Source organism: Corapipo altera, unplaced genomic scaffold, assembly GCF_003945725.1.
Source record: "Corapipo altera isolate COAL_440 unplaced genomic scaffold, ASM394572v1 183, whole genome shotgun sequence".
NCBI lineage: Eukaryota > Metazoa > Chordata > Aves > Passeriformes > Pipridae > Corapipo > Corapipo altera.
In genome coordinates, this window is record NW_020885026.1 from 429374 (window position 1) to 452171 (window position 22798).

A 22798-nucleotide genomic window follows, 5' to 3' on the forward strand; every position below is an offset into this window, starting at 1 on the left:
GCACCACGTTAATCAAGCTCTCCTTATTACCCCGGTCCCTGTCACGGCGGAGAGCGCTCTCTCTCTTAAATGCTCTCATTATGGTCCATCTTTAGAGCCGGCTGAGTGGAAAAAAAAAAAAATAGAGGGGAAAAAAAAAAAAAGAGCCAGATAGAAAGAGAAGAGGAAAAAGCAAGTCCGATCACATTAATATTCATGACAATAATTAGTATTCTAGGTCACTGAATATTCATGCTATTAGTTTGGTTTTTTATGGGTTTGCTGGATGTCCTGATTGCTGGAGTGTGGAGGAAAACAGCATGGTTGGGACTTTAGATGTCAACGGCAGTTCAATACTCCAAACACATTTGTGAATTTTTTTTTTCCCCGTTTAGTAAATCAGCTTCAACCCTCCCGATGGCTTTAATATCTTCAAATCACCGGGGGACAACCAGCGAACAACCCCGCGAAGGTCTGAACGTCCAACCAGGTGGTACCACCCGGAGCAGCCTCAGGAGTCTGCGGGATTGCACCAGGTGGACAGGGCAGAGCTGGGATTTTATTCAGGATACGGTGCCATGGAGGCATGAAAATCAACCGGAGGGAAACAGGCACGGGCTGAGCAGCACCGACTGCAGCTTGTCTGTCACCCTCCTGAGGCTCCCCGACACATCCCTGCCCTCAACCCACCTCATCATCACCGGGGACGGGCACCCTCTGCCCACCTCTAGAAAGGATCCTCAGACAGTTCCTTTTTCCCCTCCTTCCCTAAAGAGAAAACCTAAGCAAACTCTTTTCCCCCCCAATATTTAACAAATGCAGTTATTTTATCAAATACTTATTTTATTAAGGCTAACACGTGCCCTGCTCCTTTCCCCCCGTTATTGAGGAACGTAGGGTACTCACAGTGAAAGTTTCTTGCTCTCTAGTTCTGGAAAGAGCAAATCCTAGTCCACAGGAACGGGAGAAGATGACCTTGAGGGATCCCCCTCTAGTGGGATGAAAGGGAAATCTCGGATGCACTTCAAATTGGGCTTTTTTCCCTCGGAAACGAGCAAACCGACAACTTCTCCTTCCATTTACTGCAGCTGTGTATCACTGAACTAACAGCAAACCCAACCAAATGGAAAATTGACTCGGGTGATTAATGACAAAAGTAAATCACAAACTTGTATTTGTGGTCTGTGGTAAATCCATAACCCCCACGTTTCACGTTCAATCCAATCGCCTCACGTACCTCGTCAGACTGCAAAATTAGTGACAAATACCTCCCAACAACCAACTTGGGGGAACCACACCAGAGCAAACCTGGCTTTGGCGAGTCCACACCGCCCCAGGACACGACCTCAGGCACCTCCAAGTAAAGAATTCAGAGCACACTCAAGAATTTAGGACTCAGTTTAGCATCTGTCTGCAAAGGCACCCACGATCTACAGGCTGTGGAGCAACTGCCTTGATAAACATTTTTACTCATCATCAGCCTGATCACAACATCTGAATCCTCACAGTGCCCTCCAATTAAAAAAAATTATTGTAGGGTCTACAAAAACCACCGATGATTTGATAGATGATCACAATTAATAACAGCCAGAAAACTCACACTGATAAGAATGTGAAGCTGCTGTTCCTGTGGCATCTGAAATGTCACCCAGAGTTAGCAGATAACAACCTTCAGCACCCTTAACGACGGCCTGGAACTCACACATTTTGGGATACTTCACATACTGTACAGTCACTACTGTAAGGAAATTTAATAGCACCAAATTATTTAAATGAAGTGTTAATCAGGAAACTATTTATCTCTACACCATAAGCTATTTTTAGACGTGAACTTTCTACATCAGTGGCTCTTGCTGCAGCTCAGGCTTTGGGTTGTTTGGAGGGGAGAAGAAATAAATGACTCCTGGGAGGGATTTCAGGAACAAGTTCACCTTCAGGTCAATCAGCTCAAAGCCAACCCAACTTGGGAGTAAATGAAACCTGGACCCAACTTCTGCTCCAAAGTCAGCAAGAGCTGAGTCAGCTTCCAGAAGAGATTGGCCAGTGGGATGGACAGGACTCTGGCCCTGCTGCACTATTAAAGAAGGCTGGAACTGAGCAAGTCCAAGAGTTATCCTTTTCTGAAGGACTTCCAACTGAGCTGCATCAACAGAATGATGCTCAGTGCCACATAAATTTAATTTAAATTTCAGTTACTTAAGCATCACTAGGATACCAGAAAAGTAACACAGTTTTAGATTAAAGGGAATAAACATCCATTTTCCCCAGCTCACAGATTCCCACCAAGTTAGTTTACAAGAACAGGGACCTTTCCTAAAGCCATGGTTAATAAGCCTAGATATAACATAGGTAACACAACTAAAACAATACCCCATCTCTCTTTATTTTCTGGGAGAAGCTGCCATACAGAATCCCAGTTCTTTCAGGATAAACCCCAAACTGCACCTCCAAGAAAGCCCAGAGGCCAGTTTTCAACTAAAAGTCAACCTTTTCTCAAGCAGTGTCTGGCTTTGCAGCAGCAGAGCAGCCTCACCTTCTAGTCATTCATCTGCTTTGTGACAGAGCACCCAAAACGCTCCTTTTCCCTAATGCTGTTTCACTTCAGTTCGGACAGTGTCCTACTATGACTATGACCTGATGCCAAGGGAAAAGAATTTTCCCAGCCCTTGTGTCAGTGGAAACCCAGCAGAAAGAGTAAAGATCTGGAGGTTTTTTCTCTTCATCTATTCTCATAAAGATCTTCATGTTTTTACATCTCTGAAATGGAAATTCTCAAGGACTGGAACTTGGCTTTTGTTGATAAGATGATTATTACCCAGAGACACCTGCTTTGTTTGGGATGAAAACATTTATGGACAGGGATAACTGTCACTGAGAGATGGTTATTATATGTCTGCTTGTCAAGGTCTTTAAAACCAGAAAAACAACCATGTTCAGATCAGAAATGCCAGAAAGCACGACAAAATTCCATGTGCTAGGAATGACAGGTTTTTAAACTTCACCTTCTGCGTGTGACCCCTATGGCAATTAAACCTAACAGCAAACCTTGCACCTCCTGCTTGGCTGACACAACTTGGATTGCCAAATAACTGAGTTTGCCCCTCCTGAATTCACAGCATCACCCTGAGGAGCCTCAATCCTTCTACGCTGCTCATAGCAATGCTATGGGAAGCACCTTGGGAAAGATGAATTACAAGAAATTCCACTAAGAGCCAGAGAAAACTATCTGCTGAGCACTCATGAAAAATTAATTTAGAACATGTCAGTCATAGGCAATCCAACAGGCATCTAATCTATAGATCTGTTGGCCAAGTTGGCACTGACATCCATCCTTAAGGGGCAGCTTCCAAACAGCGTTTAACTGACCATCAATGTCTTCAAATGAAGACATCATTTAACAGAAGCACTATGTGACTGCTTTGGGGAAGAGGTAACGTGCAACAGTGAGAGTATAGTGAATTTACAGGCCTAAAACTAAAACCAGCAAGTGCTGATTCTTTCTGTGTGGTTCAAGCCTCATCCATGCACAGATCTGAGTACAGAAACCTCCCTGTGAAAAACCAGTAACAAGTTCAGCCCTGTAATCAGTTTTCAAGCCCTACACAAGCTGAAGACATTTTCCCAGGTAAAGCTCTGAGACAGCAGGACAGCCTGCAAGGGGTAATTTGCAGGTGTTTTTAGCTGCATGACAGGTAACTGCAGATACATCAGACACCCTCCTGGCGCTCCAGAACCGAGCACCGAGTACCTACAGGGCTCCCACCCAACAGCAGCTGTGACCAAAATACCTGACCACAGCAAGGTTCAGACTAGCAAACCAGGCACAGCCTGGGACAGTGTCTTTTTTTTTACAGTATTAATATTCTCCTATTTTAAAATCCCTCTCTGCAATGCAGTTCTTCAGCCTCAATTGAACACGAGACCATTGGGAGGGACACATGGAGTGATGCAGAGCTGAGCTGCTGGCAGGGACTTCCCAGATCCAGTGTGTCCTACTACTTTCTTAATTTCATTTTCATTTCTTTGGGTTTTTTTAAGTAATACTTTCCTGATGAGCAGTTACTTTTTATGTTTGCTTTTAATCCAGTAACAAGCAGCAGATGCTGACCAGACATCAAAACCAGCAAAGTCTTTCAGTATTTCTAAGCAACATGATGAAGAAGCCAAGAGAGAGGACAGAAGCTTCAACTACTCCCACAGTGTTATTTGAAACCCACTATCTAAAAGTAGAGCTGTTTTCCAGCATTTGCACTTTTCTGGACTGATGCATTTGCCTCAGTGTGATCAAACCTCAGGCTGGCCAGGATACACACACGGTGCTCCCACCCCTGCCAGGGAGAGCTGTCTGCTCTGCACCGTCATGGAAAGCCTCCCTCTGACCTGCCAATCTAAGCATAAGCAAAACCATGAAAATTCCATGCTATAAATTTATTTTATCACATATCTCTCAATATGTTTTTAAAAACGTACCTCTCTGGAGCAATCAAGTAATTTTTGCCTGTGTTCAAATGACTTAAAAGCAGAAATCTCTAATTGGAACATCTTACCCCTGCTTTATTGACTCAGCCCAGCACTTTTCTTCCTTAAATTACAAAATATATTGAAAAACAAAAGCACTCCCTGCACCCAGCCATCTAAATTAAAGAGCAAACTGCAGGGGTGTCTGCTCAGTGGCACCACTTCCAAAATCCATCTCAAGCAGCAGCATTCCCATTTGGAAGAGATCAAACTTCTCCATTTTCTCCTAATACAGGGGAACACACACCGCAAACACACAGGGAATTACACCTTGACTTGAAGCTCTGGGGGTTGGAATGAGATGATCTTTGAGGTCTCTTCCAACCCAAGCCATTCTGGGATTCTGTGAAGCATCAGGTAACCACCACCATTTAAGTGAAGACTCCTGAACATCCAGCTGACCGAGCTCCTTCCCACGGCTGCTGCTCCCAGTGGGTGCTGCACAGGGACAGGAGTGTCTGTGGATGGGTTTTTGGGACATGCTGGAGGGGTCTGTGTTCATCATAAATGCAAAAGGCACTCAGCACTTTATGGACACCATCCCAAACATGCTGACAGAACTTCCACTAGACCATTAGGAGTTTTGTATAAGCTGCACATTTCACAAGATAAATTGTCACAAATGTTTTCTCTTAATGCAATTTTTTAAAATCCACTCAGCTGTATGGACAAGTACTTCAGGGAACAATAAACTTCTTTGTTTAGAGCTCTCAAGGAGCTATAAACTACTTCCATAAACTAATTAGAACAGCTTTCTACAGAAGAATCTTGCTCTTGGAAAGTCCAAAATTACGAATCCTTCTAAAAGCGGAAAGAAGGGCTGTGGATCCCACCAGGAAGCCATTAAGAGCCCCTTCAAACCATACAGCATTTGTTTTTCCTAAGTACTAGACCTAATAGATCATCAATTCTTTGTTAATTTCTGTGAAAGTAGGTAGGGTTTTGGCAGGTATAAGGTAACAAATATACAATTACAGACATTGAAGGCTCCTCAGAACCTCTTGTGCAGGACAGGGCTTGAAAAGTTCCACATGAGCGGATTTGTAAATCACAGAATCATGGAATAGTTTGGATTGGAAGGGACCTTAAAGACCACATAGTTCCAACTCCCCTGCCACGGGCACGGACTCCTTCCTCTATCCCAGGTTGCTCCAAGCCCCATCCAACCTGGTCTTGGACACTACTCCCAGACATCATCCCCACCCCAGTCACACACAACAACTGCCTGCAGGCACTGGAAATGCTGGTTTTTTCCCATTTTTTCCCCTAACACGTGCTCTCTTACCTGAATTTGGCGAGATGTGTAAACTGCTCATGTCCTTGGAGAGGCCGTTGGTTTTGGGGCTGGAAATGGGTGCACAGGCTGACGTGGCTCGGGGCGGCCTCTTCCCAGGGACCTTCACAGTGGTTCTCAGCAAGTCGATTTCTTTCCCATGAACGTTCTGCATATAGTCCTGGCAAGAGGGAAGAGAGACCCAAACCCCAACATCAAACAGGGAGTTCTATAAACGACAGAATTAACAAACCTGGTTCCATAAGACTTTGGCCCTACATCCACTGACAGCACCCACCATATGGTTTTCCCCTTCCTTCCATTTTCTTGATAATCCCTTGCTACTACGATTAATCCCAAAAGTCTGGAGCTTTCTACTACACCCTCAAACTACCAGCTGGAGTCTGGTTTGAGCTACATGTAGGAGTTCACCAGCTAGAAGGTCCCAAACAGAGATGACAAAGCTGAGTGTCCCTCACAAGCACATTTACTTGTGTCTCCTCTCTGCCCTTATCTCTTCCTCAAATTTGGCTGAAGTGGATCAGCAGGCACAAAAGGGCACCAGCAGGTAAGGTTTGGCCAATTCCAACTTTGCTTCCTCAGAATATGAGACCCTTCTTCTACCCACACAAGAAATCACAGAAGGGAAAAAACCATGCAAATTGCTTCTGATTAGAGGAAACACTAAAAGCTGGGAGCCAGATGTGGAAAAGGCTTTTGCTAATTCCTGTTTGGAAAGCCCAAATGGGGAAAGAAATGTAAGAGCAAATGGACATATAAAAATGGTGTTTTTATCAGAAAGCAATTGATTAAGGTCAGACAGGCACTGAAGCTGCAATCCTGTGATACATTCAGCAGAGATATTTCCAGGAGAGATGGTGAATGACACCACAAGACACCAAAGTTCTCATTTCCTGGTACACAAGGTTGTGGTTACTCACATTCCAGAAAAAGTGCCTGAAACAGGAACAACTATGAGGGCACTAAAAGAAACAAAAGAGATGGTGTCTTACAGAGGACATGCAAGAGGGGACACACAGGAGAGCAAAATCAAGGGTGAAAAGTGACAAGATCACTGCACAAAAAGACATCTGGGTTGTCCAGAGAAGCTGTGGCTGCCCCATCCCTGGAAGTGTCCAAGGTCAGCTTGGATGGGGCTTGGAGCAACCTGGGCTGGTGGAAGGTGTCCCTGGACACCATCAGAGCACCCATTTCACATGAAAACTCCTGAGTGCACCCCAAACCTGTATCACTGCTGCCACAGTACAGGGAACAATCAGCTCCCTCATCAAGATTCTTTCACCTTTGGCAGCTTTTACAATGCAAATTATATATTCTGCTCAAAATCCATCAAAAACCTGGGACCAGCATTAATTTCTTCCCAGTTAACAGTAATCTGTGATAAACCCCCCAGACTAAGCCATCACACCAGCTTATTTCTCCCTAGCTGAGAAGTATTAACAGTAAAAGGTGGGGCCTGAGCAATTCCTGGGGAGAGGACGCAGAGCTCTGCTGCCAAAAGAAACAAAGGCAATCCATTAAGGAAAATTCCTTTACTAGGTGTTAGACAGAGACGAACAAAAGCGTTTCATCCATAAATTACCAAGTTGGCGGAACTTTCTTGTTCGGTGTCAGTTCTTCGCAAATTAAAATACAATAAGCAGAAGATAATTGAGCATTTATTGCTTATGGGCTCTAAAATGAGGCTTAATCAGAGAGTGACTAAAACTCGGCACGTGCTCTTTTCTAATAGACGTGTTTTATTTCATGTACAACCACAAAGTGCTCCACTTCCACTGCAGAAGGAGGTGTTTATTCCAGATTCTTCAGATGAAAGGCATGTGCGACTTCCCTGCCAGCTCGTGAGATGTGACAGGGCGTTATTAAAGCCCTTTTAATTGGGATTGAACCAGGCTTAAGGTGAGCTATAAACCATTTGAGAGAGCAAGCGAATGTTGGCAAACAGAAAATAAACGCGCTGCAGCCACACCGTTATTAGACCAAAGTGCCCGAGCACAACAGATGCCACGTAGGTATTAATGTCAGCTTAAATATTTATGGGGATATATCAAATGTAAATAATAAAGGCTCTTTCATTGTGTGCAGGATGCATAGCGATAATCTGTGCATCCCCCCCGAGGAGGGGGGCCAGGCCCACATTCCCAGCCGGCCGAGGGAGCTCCGTCAGATCCCGCTCGGGGAATAGAACTTCAAACTACAAAATAATGTGGCGGCTTCAGAAGCGCAATGGAGGGTTTGATCAGATTAGAACAGATGAGGGTCTTGCTGTCATCTGGAATATGCTGTGTTAAAGAGAAGACAGCAAGCCAGATTTTGATATGCAAATGGTACAGAGATAACTCCCCGAGATGTTAGTCGTAGAAAATGCTGATCCGAGAAAAAAGGGGAAAAAACCCTTTAACAAGGCATGAGGGTAATTCAAAGCCAAGTACTTTTAAACAGCACTTAACAAGTCCCTAGAGCCCACTCAACAGTGGGCCACCCCAGACGTGCCATCTTCTGCCCCTCAACAGCTTGAAAAAGTAGTAATTGTGAATCCATTTGCATTTTTCTTCTCAACTTGTCCGTGTTCATCACTCAGCAAGGCAGGGGGAAAAAAAATAAAAAAAATAATAAATCAAGCAGCAAAGGAGAGGGACCCCTCCCCAAACATGTGGCTGAGAGGAGAAGCTGGTGCCCTGGTCCCCACACCTTCGCCATCGCTTGTTTTTTACATTTCGCTCCTAATTATGTTGCATCTATCGCCATACACTTAATTAGCTGCATTAATGTGATTTCTTTTCACATAGTCAAGCAATTAAGAGCTATGATTGAGTTTCATTCAATTAGCCTCAACAAACATGCTAATTGATGTCCCAGATGCAAATGAGGTGCAGTGAGAGGAACCTGCCAGCAATCGCGAGCTGTGGCGGGGGGACCGGGGCTGGCTGACAACAGCTCTGCCTCACAGGGCTCCCCCGGGGGGACACAGCCGGCAGGGCCCCGGAGCTCCCTCCAGGAACGGCGGGCGAGGAATCAGATCGGCGGCGTCCGCGGCTCCCAGGGCGGGCAGGAGCCGGAGCGATGGGATGGGAGCGTTCTCGGGCTCCGGGCAGGCCGCGGCCCCTCAGCCGGGCTCCGTCCCCGCGCAGGGGATGCCCCGCGGTCAGCACGAACCGCCAGCTCCATCTTAGTCAGCTGTGGGGCGATCCATCAGTGATCCCCCAAAACGCGCTCCCCGCCTCGATTCCCATCGCTTTTCATCCCCAGGTCACCGGCAGCGGCTCCCGTGCGGTGCCGCCGAGGTGTTAATTTGACTACTCAAGGCCATTGACCATTATCTACGGGACTAAACAAACTGCTAAAACATCGGGGGAAAATCAAAACCGCCGCATTGACTGAAGATGACACCAAGTATCACTTGACAGCACTACGAAATGAATTGCCTTGAGTAAGAAAGAAACGATGTGCCATGACACAGAATAATGTAAAGTAAAATTACTTCAGTTCTGCTCTTAATACAGCTCTCTGTTTACAACAGCAGAAATTGATTTCACCAATTAACTGAGCAGAAGCCTTTCAGACATGCAAATTGAGCAAACGGGTATGATCATGTTTTCTAAACAGACCCACCAAAAACAGTCACTGCTATTTCGGGGCCCCTTTTGTTTCCGAACACCAGTGGTTGTTAAATTTGCTGCCACACGCTGCAGTGACTTCTGACGGCCCTCAGAGCTGGAGAAGACACTCCACCGAGGGCCACGAGCTGAACCCAGGCTACCTGGTGGTTCCAGCCCAGAAGACTGACAGCAGCCAAACATCTCTACTTCCACAGCCACACTTAGGGCTGCTTCCGTGAAGCTGGGACACAAACTCACATCGTTCAGGTCTATCCCAGCCTTCTCAAATACCTCGCTAAAGGACCACTGAGCATGTGGCAGTATAGAATTATCATCAATAAATGGTTTGGGCTGCAAGGGACCTTAAGGAGACCTTCCCTTTCCAACCCCTGCCATGGGCAGGGACACCTTCCACTAGCCCAGGTTGCTCCAAGCCCCATCCAACCTGGCCTTGGACACTTCCAGGGATCCAGGGGCAGCCACAGCTTCTCTGGGCAACCTGTGCCAGGGCCTCCCCACCCTGCCAGGGAAGGATTTCCTCCTAATATCCAATTGAAATCTACCCTCCCTCAGCTGAAGCCATCCCCCATTGTCCTATCAACAGAGCATGGTTGCTCCCTAGGCCCATCCTTAGGTTAAAGGCATGGCTCAGGTTAGTTATCGAAAACATGGATATCAAAAAGGTTTCACATCATGGCACTGGGTGAAAGGGTTTCAAAGCTCACACTGAAACCACCCACCTGGGCATTGCCATGTGTCATAACACTGAAATTTAAAGAACTACCTGCTCCCTCCTACAGGGTCTCCCCACATGTTTCTCCCACAACATATGAAAGGAGAGACCCTCTGAGAGCAGTGACTTTCCGTGGCTATAACAGTACACAGCTATGAGTATCACATATTTTTTTTTTCCTTTTCAGCTATTCAAATCTCTCAGAAGCTTGTTTTTCCAACACTAGGAACAGGTCCAGGCCTAGAATCCTTCCCAGTTCTGTCCCTGGTTTACACTGTGCTTCTGATGAGCTTCTTCCCCATTCCTAGAAGTGTTCAAGGCCAGGTTGGATGGGGCTCTGAACGACCTGGTCTAGTGGAAGGTGTCCCTGCCCAAGGCAGAGAGTGGAATGAGATGAGCTTTAATGTCCCTTCCATCCCCAACCATTCCATGATTCTATAAAAAACACCTGCACTTCACGGCAGTTTCCCCCCACCATTCAATCGGGCATAACACTCCTGAGGCTCCACTTACTGAGGTTGAAATAGTGTTTCCTGATCTGAGGTGCAATAAAAATTATTATGGAAAAGAAAGTTTATGGTTGCACCTCTGGATGACGTTTTAAAGACTGCGTGCAGCGTATTTTCTGAAAGACAATTCCAATCCTGTGAGATGACCTATAGGACCCACAAAAGCCTATTGTTCACCCTCATCAGCAACAACCAAACCCTCTTCCCCCTGAAACAGGAGCAGAGCAGGAAACGGAAGGAGCCCTGACTTTTGTGCCTCTCTGTGGCAGTCAGACATTTTTATGGCGAAACACCGTCTGGAAAAGATGCAAAACAAAATTGCTAAACTGCAAAAAGAAGAAAAGGAAGGGAGGGGGGAGAAGAAAAAAAACAAAAGGCCCCCTTCCCTTTGCTTATTGAGTTCAAAGGCATAACATGCAGCACCCTGCAGCAAATGGGAAGCTACACTAATTTTAAAGCCATAAAATGCTATAAAGTGCCCTGCGGGGCAGGACTACACTGAAGCTAGTTGCACCTAAATAAGCCATGGTTCATTTACTTCGCAGCTTAGCCTAATGTAATCATCAGTGGATTCCTAGCCTAGAGTTGTAACAGGCAAATAGCCGCTGCCGCCGAGGCGACACTCCCAGCCATGGAGGGGCTGCCGCCACACTGCTGTTGATTAGAAAATTTTTCAGTTTTGACAAGCCCTTAATGAACATAAATCGCTCCTTGATTGGTTTCCATTTGGGGCCACAGGCACACCTCAGAAAAAACAAAAGTCTCCCAAGCCCTCAACCTCCTGCTTCCCAGGAAGGACCCGAGCCATGGACCGACCGCCGGGTTACGAGCCACGGTGGAATATACTCATCAAATGGTGCTGGGGAATTAGCCAGCCCCCCCTTGCGTATAAACACGGGGGTAATGCCACTCAGCTTCATAATACATAGTTAATCTTAAGAAAAGCAATGAAATGTTATTTTCTGAGGAGAACAGAGGAATGAAAAGGCATTCTGGAAACCACTGATCACCCTAAAGCGCTGTGTCCCGACAAAAAGAAGGTCATCACCAATCTGTTTTATTCACATTTGGAATCAAGAACATTAAATTTCAGTAGTAAAAAGCATTGCCTATATCTATACTGTGGTGTTTAATCTGCTCCATCAATGTTTCGGGGGCAGGGGATGAAGCCGGGGCAACACTTGGAACACAACAGCAACAAAACACTGGTCTTTCTGTAAATGGATCACTCATTTTCATAAAATTTTAAGAAAATTCTTCCCTCTGCACTTTGCCTCTCATTAAGCCTTTGTAAAGAGAGCTGCTGTAAAAGACAAACCAGAGTTTTACCATCCTGAGTAATTTATGAAGCATTTACACCCACAGCAGTTCGCTCGGCTGGACAGGAAGCTCTCATCTTATAAACACCCCTGACTAATTAATGGCTTGGCTTTTGCCATTTAAATTGCAACTCATTCTGATCCCAAGAATTTTCCTTGACTTTCTGAAGAGAGAGCAGACGGATGTGACGCTGAAATGTGTGTTTGCTCCAAGTTTGCACAGCTCTGCCACAGCAGTGTTGTGGTTGCCACATTTTTGACTGTCGGCTCCCTCCAGGGCAGAGAGACCTCAACACATCAGAGATGGGCCATCACCAACCCCATGAAGTTTAACAAAGACAAGTGCTGGATTCTGCACCTGGGATGGGACAACCCTGGATGTACAGACAGACTGGGAATGAGAGCTGGAATGGACAAACCTTGTAGGTCCCTCCCAACTCAGGAGATTCTGTGATTCTAAGATCTTCAGTTTTACATTTTTCTCCCAAGCTGATCTTCACTCCATTACATCTTTCCCATGAAGATAATAAAGAAGCTTTCCAGGAAGTTCTAACACGACCAAGCGATCTGTACAGCCACACCATTTCATAGATGCCTCTTCTGCTGTTTCAGGTTTGGTATCTTTTCCCCCCAAAAAAGTGACAGCAGCATGATTAGCACCTATTTTTTCCATAAAGGTTGGTTATCCTCTACTTATTGCTAGAAGCCACATAAATCATATATAAACAAAACATGTAATAATTAAGAAAGGAAAGCTCTGGGAAATGTCAGTAATACTGTTAGAAAGGAGAATGTTGCTCTGAATATGGCTTTGAGGAAAAGGCTTCTAGGAAGAATGCAAGTTGTGAGTACTAAGTTCATCATCTCATCACCATCATGGCAATCAGGAATTACTATACACAGATTTTGTAACTGTGCCTATCATTCATTTTTTCTATCTTAACCAATGTTTTAGGCAGGTTAATGGACACAATAGTAACTACAATAAAAACTTACACATGCTCCTGATTTATCTTCATCAATACTCAAACTGTAGCTCTGCAGCATTTGCTTTGCTCACTACTCTTTCAGGAGGCAGAGCTACATCTTATGTGAAAAATAACACAGAATTACGGAATGGTTTGGGTTGGAAGAGACCTCAAAGCTCATCTCGTTCCACCCCCTGTCATGGGCAGGGACACCTTCCCCTAGAGCAGGTTGCTCCAAGGCCTGTCCAACCTGGCCCTGGACACCTCTTTTTGTCAGTCCAAGTCTATGTTTACCAAAGCCTAATCTGAGGATTAGCTGTTGATAGGAAAGATCAGTTAGAAGGGCTTCCAGAGCCACTTAATATCCAGCTTAACATTCCTGGGAAGCAAAACCAGGGGGGAAAAAACCAGGCACACGGGATGGTATTCTAGAAATATGTAAGGGCACGAATATTTCTATTCAAGCAACACAAACAGCACACTTGGGAGCTACTGAACTGCTTGAGGTAACGCAGCCCTGGAAACAAGGCTGAGCTGAAACGATGGCTGGGGGGGAGATATTCCTGGCTGGGAAGGCTGGACCCAGCTCCCAGTGCCGAGTGGCCACCACACTGCTCTCTGAAACATGAGGAGAGTTGGAATACTTGATTTGCAAGCAGGCTTTCTGTTCCCAAATAATTCGGGAAAATCATATAAGAGCTGATAACAACCCAAGATGTCAACTGCAGCTCTGAGAAAAACACTGAGTGTTGTGGGACCTGAGGAAAGTGAATGGAGCCACAACACTTCAGATACCCACAGAGAGGACATTCTCAACAGCCTCCCATTTCTCACCAAGACCACTTTTCCTGGAGGAAATGGCCAAGCAAAGAAAGCTCAAATGACACCTAAAGTCTTAAAAGAATTTTACAGGGTCTGGGGTTTTTTAGGGTTTTCTGAGAAGATGTGTCCATATAATTTATTGTTGAAGCTCCTGCACGAAGTTTAACCTGCTGTTGGATCTGACTCCTTACCAGGCTGAAATGCTGCCTTTTTAAAACAAAGCATCCCATATATCTGAGGACAGAACAGCACTGCTGGTGCTCCCTCCGAGGGGGCTCATGCTGCTCACCCAGTCAGCACTGCATTTAAGGAAGGGTTTGGAAGCGTGGCTCCTGTTGGATGAATCGGGCAGACCAGGTGAATCTGCACACCTTTCAAGGAAATAAAGATATATTTTTCCCCCTGGATCACAGTTACAATCCCCAGACCAGTGAGGAGGAAGGTTAAAGACTGCAGCAAGCAAACACCAACCTTGCTGTGTAGACACAAGGGGTTTATGTACCAGGTGTGTTCCAGATGAGCATGACACCTTCCTTCTCACCCATTTAAGAAGCTGTTCTTCCCCCACAAGGAGGAAGCTTTTATTTGAAAAACACCGTGCTTTTATCTGAAATCAAATCTAAACTAGACAATATATAAAGGGGTAAAGTGCTCTTACCAAAAAGGTTGGTTTCAGCCTTTTTTTCCCCCTTTCTTCTTTTCATAAATGAGGGGCAGAGATAATGATGATGAAGATACGAGAGCAGAAAATGGACATCCACAGCCAAAGCTTTGTCACCTGCTGCCCTGTGGCACGATGGCAACCTCTGGCAGACAGACAGTGGTGAAACACGCTCAGCTATTCATCAGGAGAAGCTGAGATAAAGCAGCAGTGCTGCCCAGCAGGTATCCTGGTGAATACATTCCGGGAGCCCTTGCTCGTGGCATTCTGCCATTAAAAGCCAAGAGATGCCGCAACAAATTCCCCCGAGACCCTTTGGGGAGGCTGACGTGGAATTTGCTGGCCAGAATTTTAGTCATCCCCTCCACGGCTCTGCTCCAGAAGCCCAAGATGAATAGGGAGCTCTGGTGAACTTTGAAGCCTGAGGGTCAAAGTTCTCTCTCATTATCCCCACCATTTTCTGTCGGCGGAGCTCCTCAGCCTCCCCAGGGACGGGAAGGTTTGAGGCTCTTGAAAAAACCTGACATGACCAAGGCAGAAAACAGTAGGGTGCTTATGTACATATATTTTTCTTTCCCGTTTTCCTCTCCCCCCACTTCCTTGAAAAGAAAGGATAGGGATTGAGCTATTGTGTCAAACATCAACCTGGTGGCATCAGCAGTCCCTCATTTAGCTGGCACAATGCCACCCTCATTTCAACGCGCTGCCCTGCCAAACAGGCCTGACCCTCCCAGGGACACCTCCTCTGCAAGAAAGGGCCTCATTTGATTTTTCATTCCCCACCCCAAGACCTTTCATTCTGCAGCCAGTCCTTTCAAGGAGGATGTCACTCCTGATTTCCTGCAATACATATTTTCTAGTCTAAGAACTCTCCTTCGTGCCTGAGCTGCCACTGACCGATCTGACAGAGACAACTGATCCACCTGTGGCCAAACCTCCAGCAATATTTAATACAGTGCTTGCTCTCAGCCATTAAATATTGAAACTGGTCCTCCCAACGCAGGTGTTATGTTCTGACTCAAACCACAGGCTGGACAGACTAAATTACCTTCTAAATTTACTTCTCCTGCCACCACTAGAGGCCCACCTTTCGCTCCAATTAAAAATTCACTCTGGAATTAAAATGGCAAGATTTTGATTAACTAAAATAGCCTGCACATTTGAAACAACCCAAATCTAAGTGGTCAGAATAGAGCCAGGCTTTATACAAGCTTAGGAAACTGACTTCAGATGGTTATAGCAAAAGCTCTTTTCTTCACTGCTATTTAATGGGATAGTTGGTAGGAATAAGGCCCTGATTTCTCAAAACATCGTAAGAAATTATCCCAAACAGCAGTGTAAGTACACTATTAAAAATTCAGCAGTTTCTTTGGCTTTGCTGTGCAAAAAAGCAACAAAAGAATTACCAATACACAAAAAACTTGCACACCCAAACCAGAAACACATTATCAGAGTCCTGTTTGGGGGAAAAAACATTCACCTGGCAATGCCCAAGAGGAAATGGTGACATTCCCGCCTACAAAGTTTAGCACAAACTGCACTGGGGTGTGACTGAGTTAAATATCTGTGGTTATGTTACAAACCCCTCCGACCCACGTAGGGAGACAGAGCCCTGTACCACCTTCTTGGGCTGGGGGATGGAGGGAAACAATTACAGCCCAGTAATTACTTCTCCTTTAAATGGATTCTCCCTAACCTCCGATGGATTTACCTCTAATCTCAAAGTAATTATGTGTAACCTCAATGGATTCTCACTCTGGGGGAGATGCTGCAGCTCCAGGGAAGCCTGTGGAGAAGAAGTTCTCTATTGTCTGCAAGAGCAATGAAAAACTAACACGTGCATGGCACTGCCAGGAACAATAGAGCCCTTCCACAACACCAGGAAGGGGCCAGACAATGGCACCTTGCCTCCTCCTGATGACACAGAGCTGGCCAACACAATCCCAGGGAAACTCCGGCGGCGGGAGCTCCGTGGGGACTGCCCCAAAGGCACACAGTGCCTGTGCCTCCCTTCTGGGAGCAACACCAATACACAATTTGGGTATTCCAGCACTACTTCATGGCAGAATTACGCACATTTAGAGGCACTAAGAGGGGCCAAATCAGACAGAAAAGACTTGAACTACATCCCACAAAGGAGCAGTGAAAACCTTGCTCCAGAACACAGGGGCTGAGGGAAAAGGGGTTCTGAGGGAACCTGCCTGGAAGCTACTTGTCATCTAATTTACTAAACAGTTTTTAAGAGACATGGACCTGACATCAGAAACTAGAGCAAAGCATTGTTCTGGCAGGACCCGAGACTGTGAAATCCTGTGTCAAGCCAGAGAAAGTGCTAATATTCCACAGTCAGGGAACAGCAAAGTGGTGCAAGCACAGCATCCGTGTGGCCAGACACGTAGATGTGACACCTGGGGACATGGTTTAGTAGTGGTGCTTTGGCAGTGCTGGGTTAATGGTTGGACTCGATGATCTCAGAGGTCTTTTCCAACCTAAATGATTCCATGGTTCCATGCTCCTCAGAACCACCCATCCGATGCAAAAGTTTCCTGCCAGTCCCAGGTGCAGGTCTGTAACCCTCAGAGCTTATAAAAAAGGCATCTGATCCAAACCTTGATTTTCACTCCTTAATGGAAAATTGCCCGGGAGCTCAAAATGTCGCCAACAGGTTTAGGAACAACTGGCCCTAAAAATGTTATGAGTGGCCACCCTATAATGTTCATATATGGGATGATGATAAAACATAAGACCAGATACGATTATAAAGACCTTAGTGAGGGTCACACCATGGGGTCCTGGGGTCCTGGGTCAGATCCCTGTGCTCCTTCCATCCCCAAATCCATACCCAAGGATTATGTCACAGGCACTGAGAGGGACAGACAGCATCCTTGGGACAACAACAGATGTCTCAACATGGAAAAGCTGTGTAGAACATGTCTTAATAGCTAAGTCATTTCCAAAAGGCTGCTCAGAACTACTGAATAAACCACAACCATTGCACACTAAGACCTCTCCTCACTCTTTACTACATCTAGGAAACTTTTTCTTATAAAAGGCTTCTGTTTTTTAATCCTGGGATCAACAATAAGTCCATAAAAGAACCAGAAGAAAATAAAGACTTAGACTGTTTCAGTTGCCTCTTGGGATGCAAGGGAGCCTCATTCCCAGGGGATTCAGAGGGACTGGACTGTTCTCAGACTTGCACCAGGGAGTTTTATTTCAGATTACGGTTCTTTGAGAGGGAAGGGAATGAAGAGAGAGAAAGAAGTTCCCCCACCAAAGGGGGCTGAAGAAATCCCTGTGTGACAGTGCTTGCTGAGGGCCTGGTGCTGCTGAACACCCCAGACATGGTGTACTCACGTGTAAGCTCGGGTGGTAGGTCAGCACCCCATTGTCACACAACGTCACATACTTCTTCTTCCACTCCTTGTTCAGAGACTTGCCACTCCTCTTCAGCAGCATTCCCTGGGAGGGGGAGAGAGGAAAGGTTAAATATTTTCTGGCCAACTTAAGACACAGCAAGAGAGACCATTGCCAGCATTTTCAGATACACCTTCCCCTGCAGTTACTCATCCTCCCCTGCCCCTCCCATGAGGCATGTGGCCTCCATCAGCAGCTCCACTGTTTGCCATTCAGGAGGAAAAGCTGTCCAACACCAAGCCAGAAGGCATTCCTAAGGAATCACACAGTACTCTGGTCATGGAAAGTCTTACTGGAATGTCCAGGTGGAGACACTATGGACACAGATACACCAGTGCCAAGGATAAAGGAGACACTTCATTGAATCATAACCAGGAATCTAAACCAACACAAACTTCAGTTCTCTAATCCCCATAAAATGAGTTTTTCCCTTCTCATTTGCCAAGGTAATTAAAATAAAGGGAAGTCAGAACACAGAAAGATGCCCTACAAAGCACAGTACTTCCAACTGCCACGGAGCTGTTCTTGTCAAAGCAGGCTAAAGCCCTGACAGCAAGTTCTGCTGTTTGTTTTCCCATTAAACCTGCAGCTTTATGAAGTCTCTGCAGAGCCCATCCCAAAGCCAGGAGGGGACACAGGCCAGCTCTGCCCAAGTAGAAGTCCTCCAGAGCAAGCAGAATTCCAGATGTTACAGCTTCCAGCTGAAGTCCCTCATCACTCTCCATACAACCTAACAACTCTCCCTGTGCAACATCAGGGATGAACCCAGTGGAAAAGCCCCCCTCACACCTGCCTGCTCCTGGCCAGGCACTTGGGACACAACTTGAGAGAGGAACCCTTCCCAACTCAACCCAACCCGTGCATGGGACCGTGGAGAGAAGCTCGTGCTGGGTCCCTGAATTGCACGGCGACACAAACTCCCAGCTCTCCGGCTGTCTGGGGATCACGTCTTCATTCTCCTCTGCTGTTCCTCGCCACAACTGGAACTTTTTCAAGGAGAATGGGGCTCCTGCACCGCCTCCTCACAGAAGCTCCTGCGGCACAGCCCAATTACCGTGTGCCAGTGGGGACAGACGTTGTTTTCTTCTATTAAAAAATGAAAGCTTGTTTCTGCCTTTGACTCTCCTGTTTGTCTATAGGAGGTGATCCGTGGCTTCACCTTTCCCATCTTTCATACCTCACCTGCAGCACGTTCACTGCCGTTCAGGGGGACCCAATTCTAGTTAGTGCTGTGCTGTGGGGATCAAAAATTACACCTTCCCTGCACTGGTTTGTTCTTCAGACCTTTTAATGGCGAAAAAAGTAGTAAGGAACACAATGGTGATCTTTTTTTTCCCCCCCTCTGCCTTTTTTTTTTTTTAAGTTTCGAACAAATTAAAGTTTATATACTTCACACCTTTTAACTGTCCCTCTGCCATACAGACAACATGTAATTACTTCCATAATTATCAATTCATGCCAATTATAAACTCAATAAATAGCAAAAACCTAACACGGTCATGATTTTTAGTCCACAGAAGCTTTGCTACTATCTAGGTGTGAATTCTGGCATTCTAGCTATGGATCTAAATGAAGAAATTTATTCAAAATGAGGTTTCACCATACTTTTTAAAGTGGAATTCTGTGCTTGATGTAAAAAAAATCCAGATCAGCATTAGATATGAATGATGTACCTATTTGTGTGCCTAACTAACAAACCAGGCTTCCCAATCCATTTCCTTCAGGCATTCCTTTAGCAAACAGATTCATTTTCACATTATGTGAGAATTAAAGGTATCTTAAAGTACCTGGAGAGGAAACTGCTCTGAATACAAGAACTTGGTGTTATAAAGTGAAGTAGCCCATATAAACCACATTTTTCCCCCCAGGGCCACCAATTTGTGATAATTTTATAGAATGATCCGGAGAAATCGTCTTAGAATTGGAGTTTATATCAGTTATAAATGCACTTTAACATTAACCAAATTTAAAAAAAATAAATGGCCCTGATATGACAAAGAAATGTTCCTTTAAAGAAAAAGCCCTTTGCTTCACTCACTTTATGTCTAAGTCACATTAGATACTGTGCCTGGGAAATGAGTTCCACGGGTTCCCACCGACCTCTGCTACCTCCAAGGCAACTGAGAGGCAGCTTGGGCATGTCCCCAGTCCCCACCAAACAGGTCCCCACGCACACAGAACACACTGCAAAACCCACCTTTGGTCCCCAAGCTGAGCAGTAAGAGACCCAGGCAATCTCCTACTTCCAAATACCCAGTATTTTTGGTCTAAATAGTCTCTGCCTCAAGTTGTTATTAATTGATAACATCGTTTTTCCTAATTTGTAGGAAACCTTTCATTTCTTAGTCTTCCATCTGCAGTCGGGTGTAGCTGACCCAAAGCCTCCAGACTCAACACTGAGAATTTAACACCTCCAATTTCCACACAAACCGGGAACAATTTCACACTTCTTTTTTTTTTTTACCACCTTCCCTCCAAAATTGCAATTCTGTGTCTAACAGAGGAATGGCTTCTCCTACCAGACTCCTCCAGCTTGTGTTTTTAAGGAGCCAGAGGAAAAAGGCTCCAACTGGAGTGCACGGACCTCCCTCCCCAGGTTTTGCTGGAGGAACACAAAGCAAACAGAGGAGCTGCCTGGACGTTCCACCAGCTCTTTATTAGTAATGTGTGTGCTACGTCTACTCCCAGGAGGTCATTGGAAGCCAAAAGCAATGTTAAGTGTACAAGCTTTAAATAACTTACAAAGTTAATGTAATGAATGTAAGTGCGATCTGAAATCCATCACTCAGTGGCTTGCTGTAGCCTCAAGCTGTGATAAAACACCACTCATAAATTTATATTAAAACTCTGTTCGATAGCAATTATTTACCAACAAAGATTTATTGATTGCATTTGCTGTTAGAGGCTGGGGCCTTAACTGAGTCAATCAGCTTACGCCGCTGAGCTCCGGGGCACCCGCGCGAGTTACAGACTGCCAGTGGCTCTGCATCCCAGTGCCTCTGCATCCCAACAGCTCCGTGGGAGCAGCAGCAGCTAATGAAAGGCCGCCAGCGCTGCATTGATTGCAGTCAAGGTGGATAAAAAACAACATCCCAACTCCAGCCAAGGGAGCACCACACACAGCACACCCGGCTCACCTGAGCGCGCAAAACCCGGCTGCTGCAGACACTGCCAACCCTGCCAGCTCTGAGCACAAACCAGCACCCCTGGGAAACAACCACACGTTTGTTCTGTGGAAATATGCGGGGTCCTAAACAGCAAATTAGCAGCATTTTAAAAAGTGGCCTCCCAAAGTGGCTTCATGCCCCATCGAAGATGCTGGTAGGTGAGAAGCCCTGAAAATGGCCTTGGAAGGGAGCAGAGCCAAGACTGGACCTTCAGGAAAAGGAAATGTGGTAATCCCAAGGCTGGCAGCTGGAACTAGATGATCTTTAGGGTCCCATCCAACCCAAACCATTCTGTGGCTCTAATGGTGTCTAATTTCTTTCAGAAGTTCATCCCACTGCCACGGCTGTGGTGTGAACTTCTGCCAGCCTCTCCTTTCTTCCCTTCCCTGATTTTTAGCCCACCCCACTGCTGCTGTTCTGACACAACGAAACAGGTAATCTCACACTTAGTCATTAACAGTGTAAATTCCTAATTTTCCACTCAGGTCTGTAGTTCTCACAGCCGTGATCAGTAGCCAGCACTGCTAGAAATTTTCTAGGAATCATGTGCATCCTGTTCACAAAAGAAAAACTCAGTTCATCAGAAAAATCTTCCCTCAAGTAAGTCCAAGGGCAGCCACTCAGCCAGGATCACAAACTAACTGTTACATACAAATTCTGGACAACAAAACATTTCCTTTAAATGCAGTAACACGGGCAACAAATGCTGCTGAATCCTCCAGGACTGCATGACCAGCCAACTCTGCACAGTCTGTCCAGCACCACTGGGACCAATCTAGTTCATCCTAATAATAAACAAGAGAGTAATTCTTAACTGTTATTTCTTGCTTCCAGAAGATTTAACTGTAACAGGTTTCCAGCATTAGAGTCCATTTAAGCTCATGGCAGTCATATCATCACATCACAGAATCCCAGAATGGTTCAGGTTGGAAAGGACCTTAAAGCTCAGCTCATTCCACCCTCTGCCATGGGCAGGGACACCATCCAGTAGACCAGGTTGCTGTCACTTCAACAGTGAAATCTGAGCAGACACCAAAGTATGCAACTAACCCTCTAGGAAATAAACTGCTGAAGATTCCCAATGTATTTGGAATCCTTCCATACAAAAGTAACTTGTTTTTGCTGTTTCATGAAGTTAGGTCTTTCCTTCCCCAGGAATTTAAGGGAATGCTCCTTGGTCTTCTGGTCAGTGAGATATGAGGCTGGTTTATGTTTTTACACTTGGAAACCTGTAACAAATATCCCTCTCCCTTCCAGTACCTAAAGGGGGCTCATAAAAGAGGGAGAGGCACTTTGGACAAGGGCCTGGAGTGACAGGACAGCGGGGAATGGCTTCCCACTGCCAGAGGGCAGGGATAGATGGGATAGTGGGAAGGAATCCTTCCCTGTGAGGGTGGGGAGGCCCTGGCACAGGTTGCCCAGAGAAGCTGTGGTTGCCCCTGGATCCCTGGAAGTGTCCAAGGCCAGGTTGGACAGGGTTTGGAGCAACCTGGGCTAGTGGGAGGTGTCCCCGCCCATGGCAGGGGGTGGAACGGGATGGGTCTTAAGGTCCCTCCCAACCCAAAACAGTGTGGGATTCTATGATCTCCTACAGTAACAGGGCACAACTGGGGATCAACTGAACCACAAAATAAAGGTTACAAGAAACTGGAGTGGCTCTGAAGACATGTGAGAACAGGCAACCTCAAATATTCTCCAACTTCAGTATCTAACTATAACACTGCAAAAAAAATCCCTAAAACCTCCAAATATTCTCAACTGCATCCAGGCACATGGAAAGTGCCCCCCCTCCTTTCCATAAAAACTGACTCT

At 45.8% G+C, this 22798-nt stretch overlaps 1 protein-coding gene across 8 annotated transcripts in view; it reads right to left on the reverse strand.

Moving 5' to 3' along the window:
- The window catches only part of AGAP1 (ArfGAP with GTPase domain, ankyrin repeat and PH domain 1), a 289097-nt gene that overhangs the window by 110025 nt on the left and 156274 nt on the right, over positions 1 to 22798 (reverse strand). For all 8 annotated transcript variants that reach the window (XM_027668081.1, XM_027668082.1, XM_027668088.1 and 5 more), the window contains 2 exons: positions 17760 to 17864; positions 5783 to 5951 (listed from right to left, as the gene is read on the reverse strand). In XM_027668081.1, the coding sequence (XP_027523882.1) occupies positions 5783 to 5951; positions 17760 to 17864 (274 nt within the window). The remainder of the gene's footprint in view (positions 1 to 5782; positions 5952 to 17759; positions 17865 to 22798) is intronic.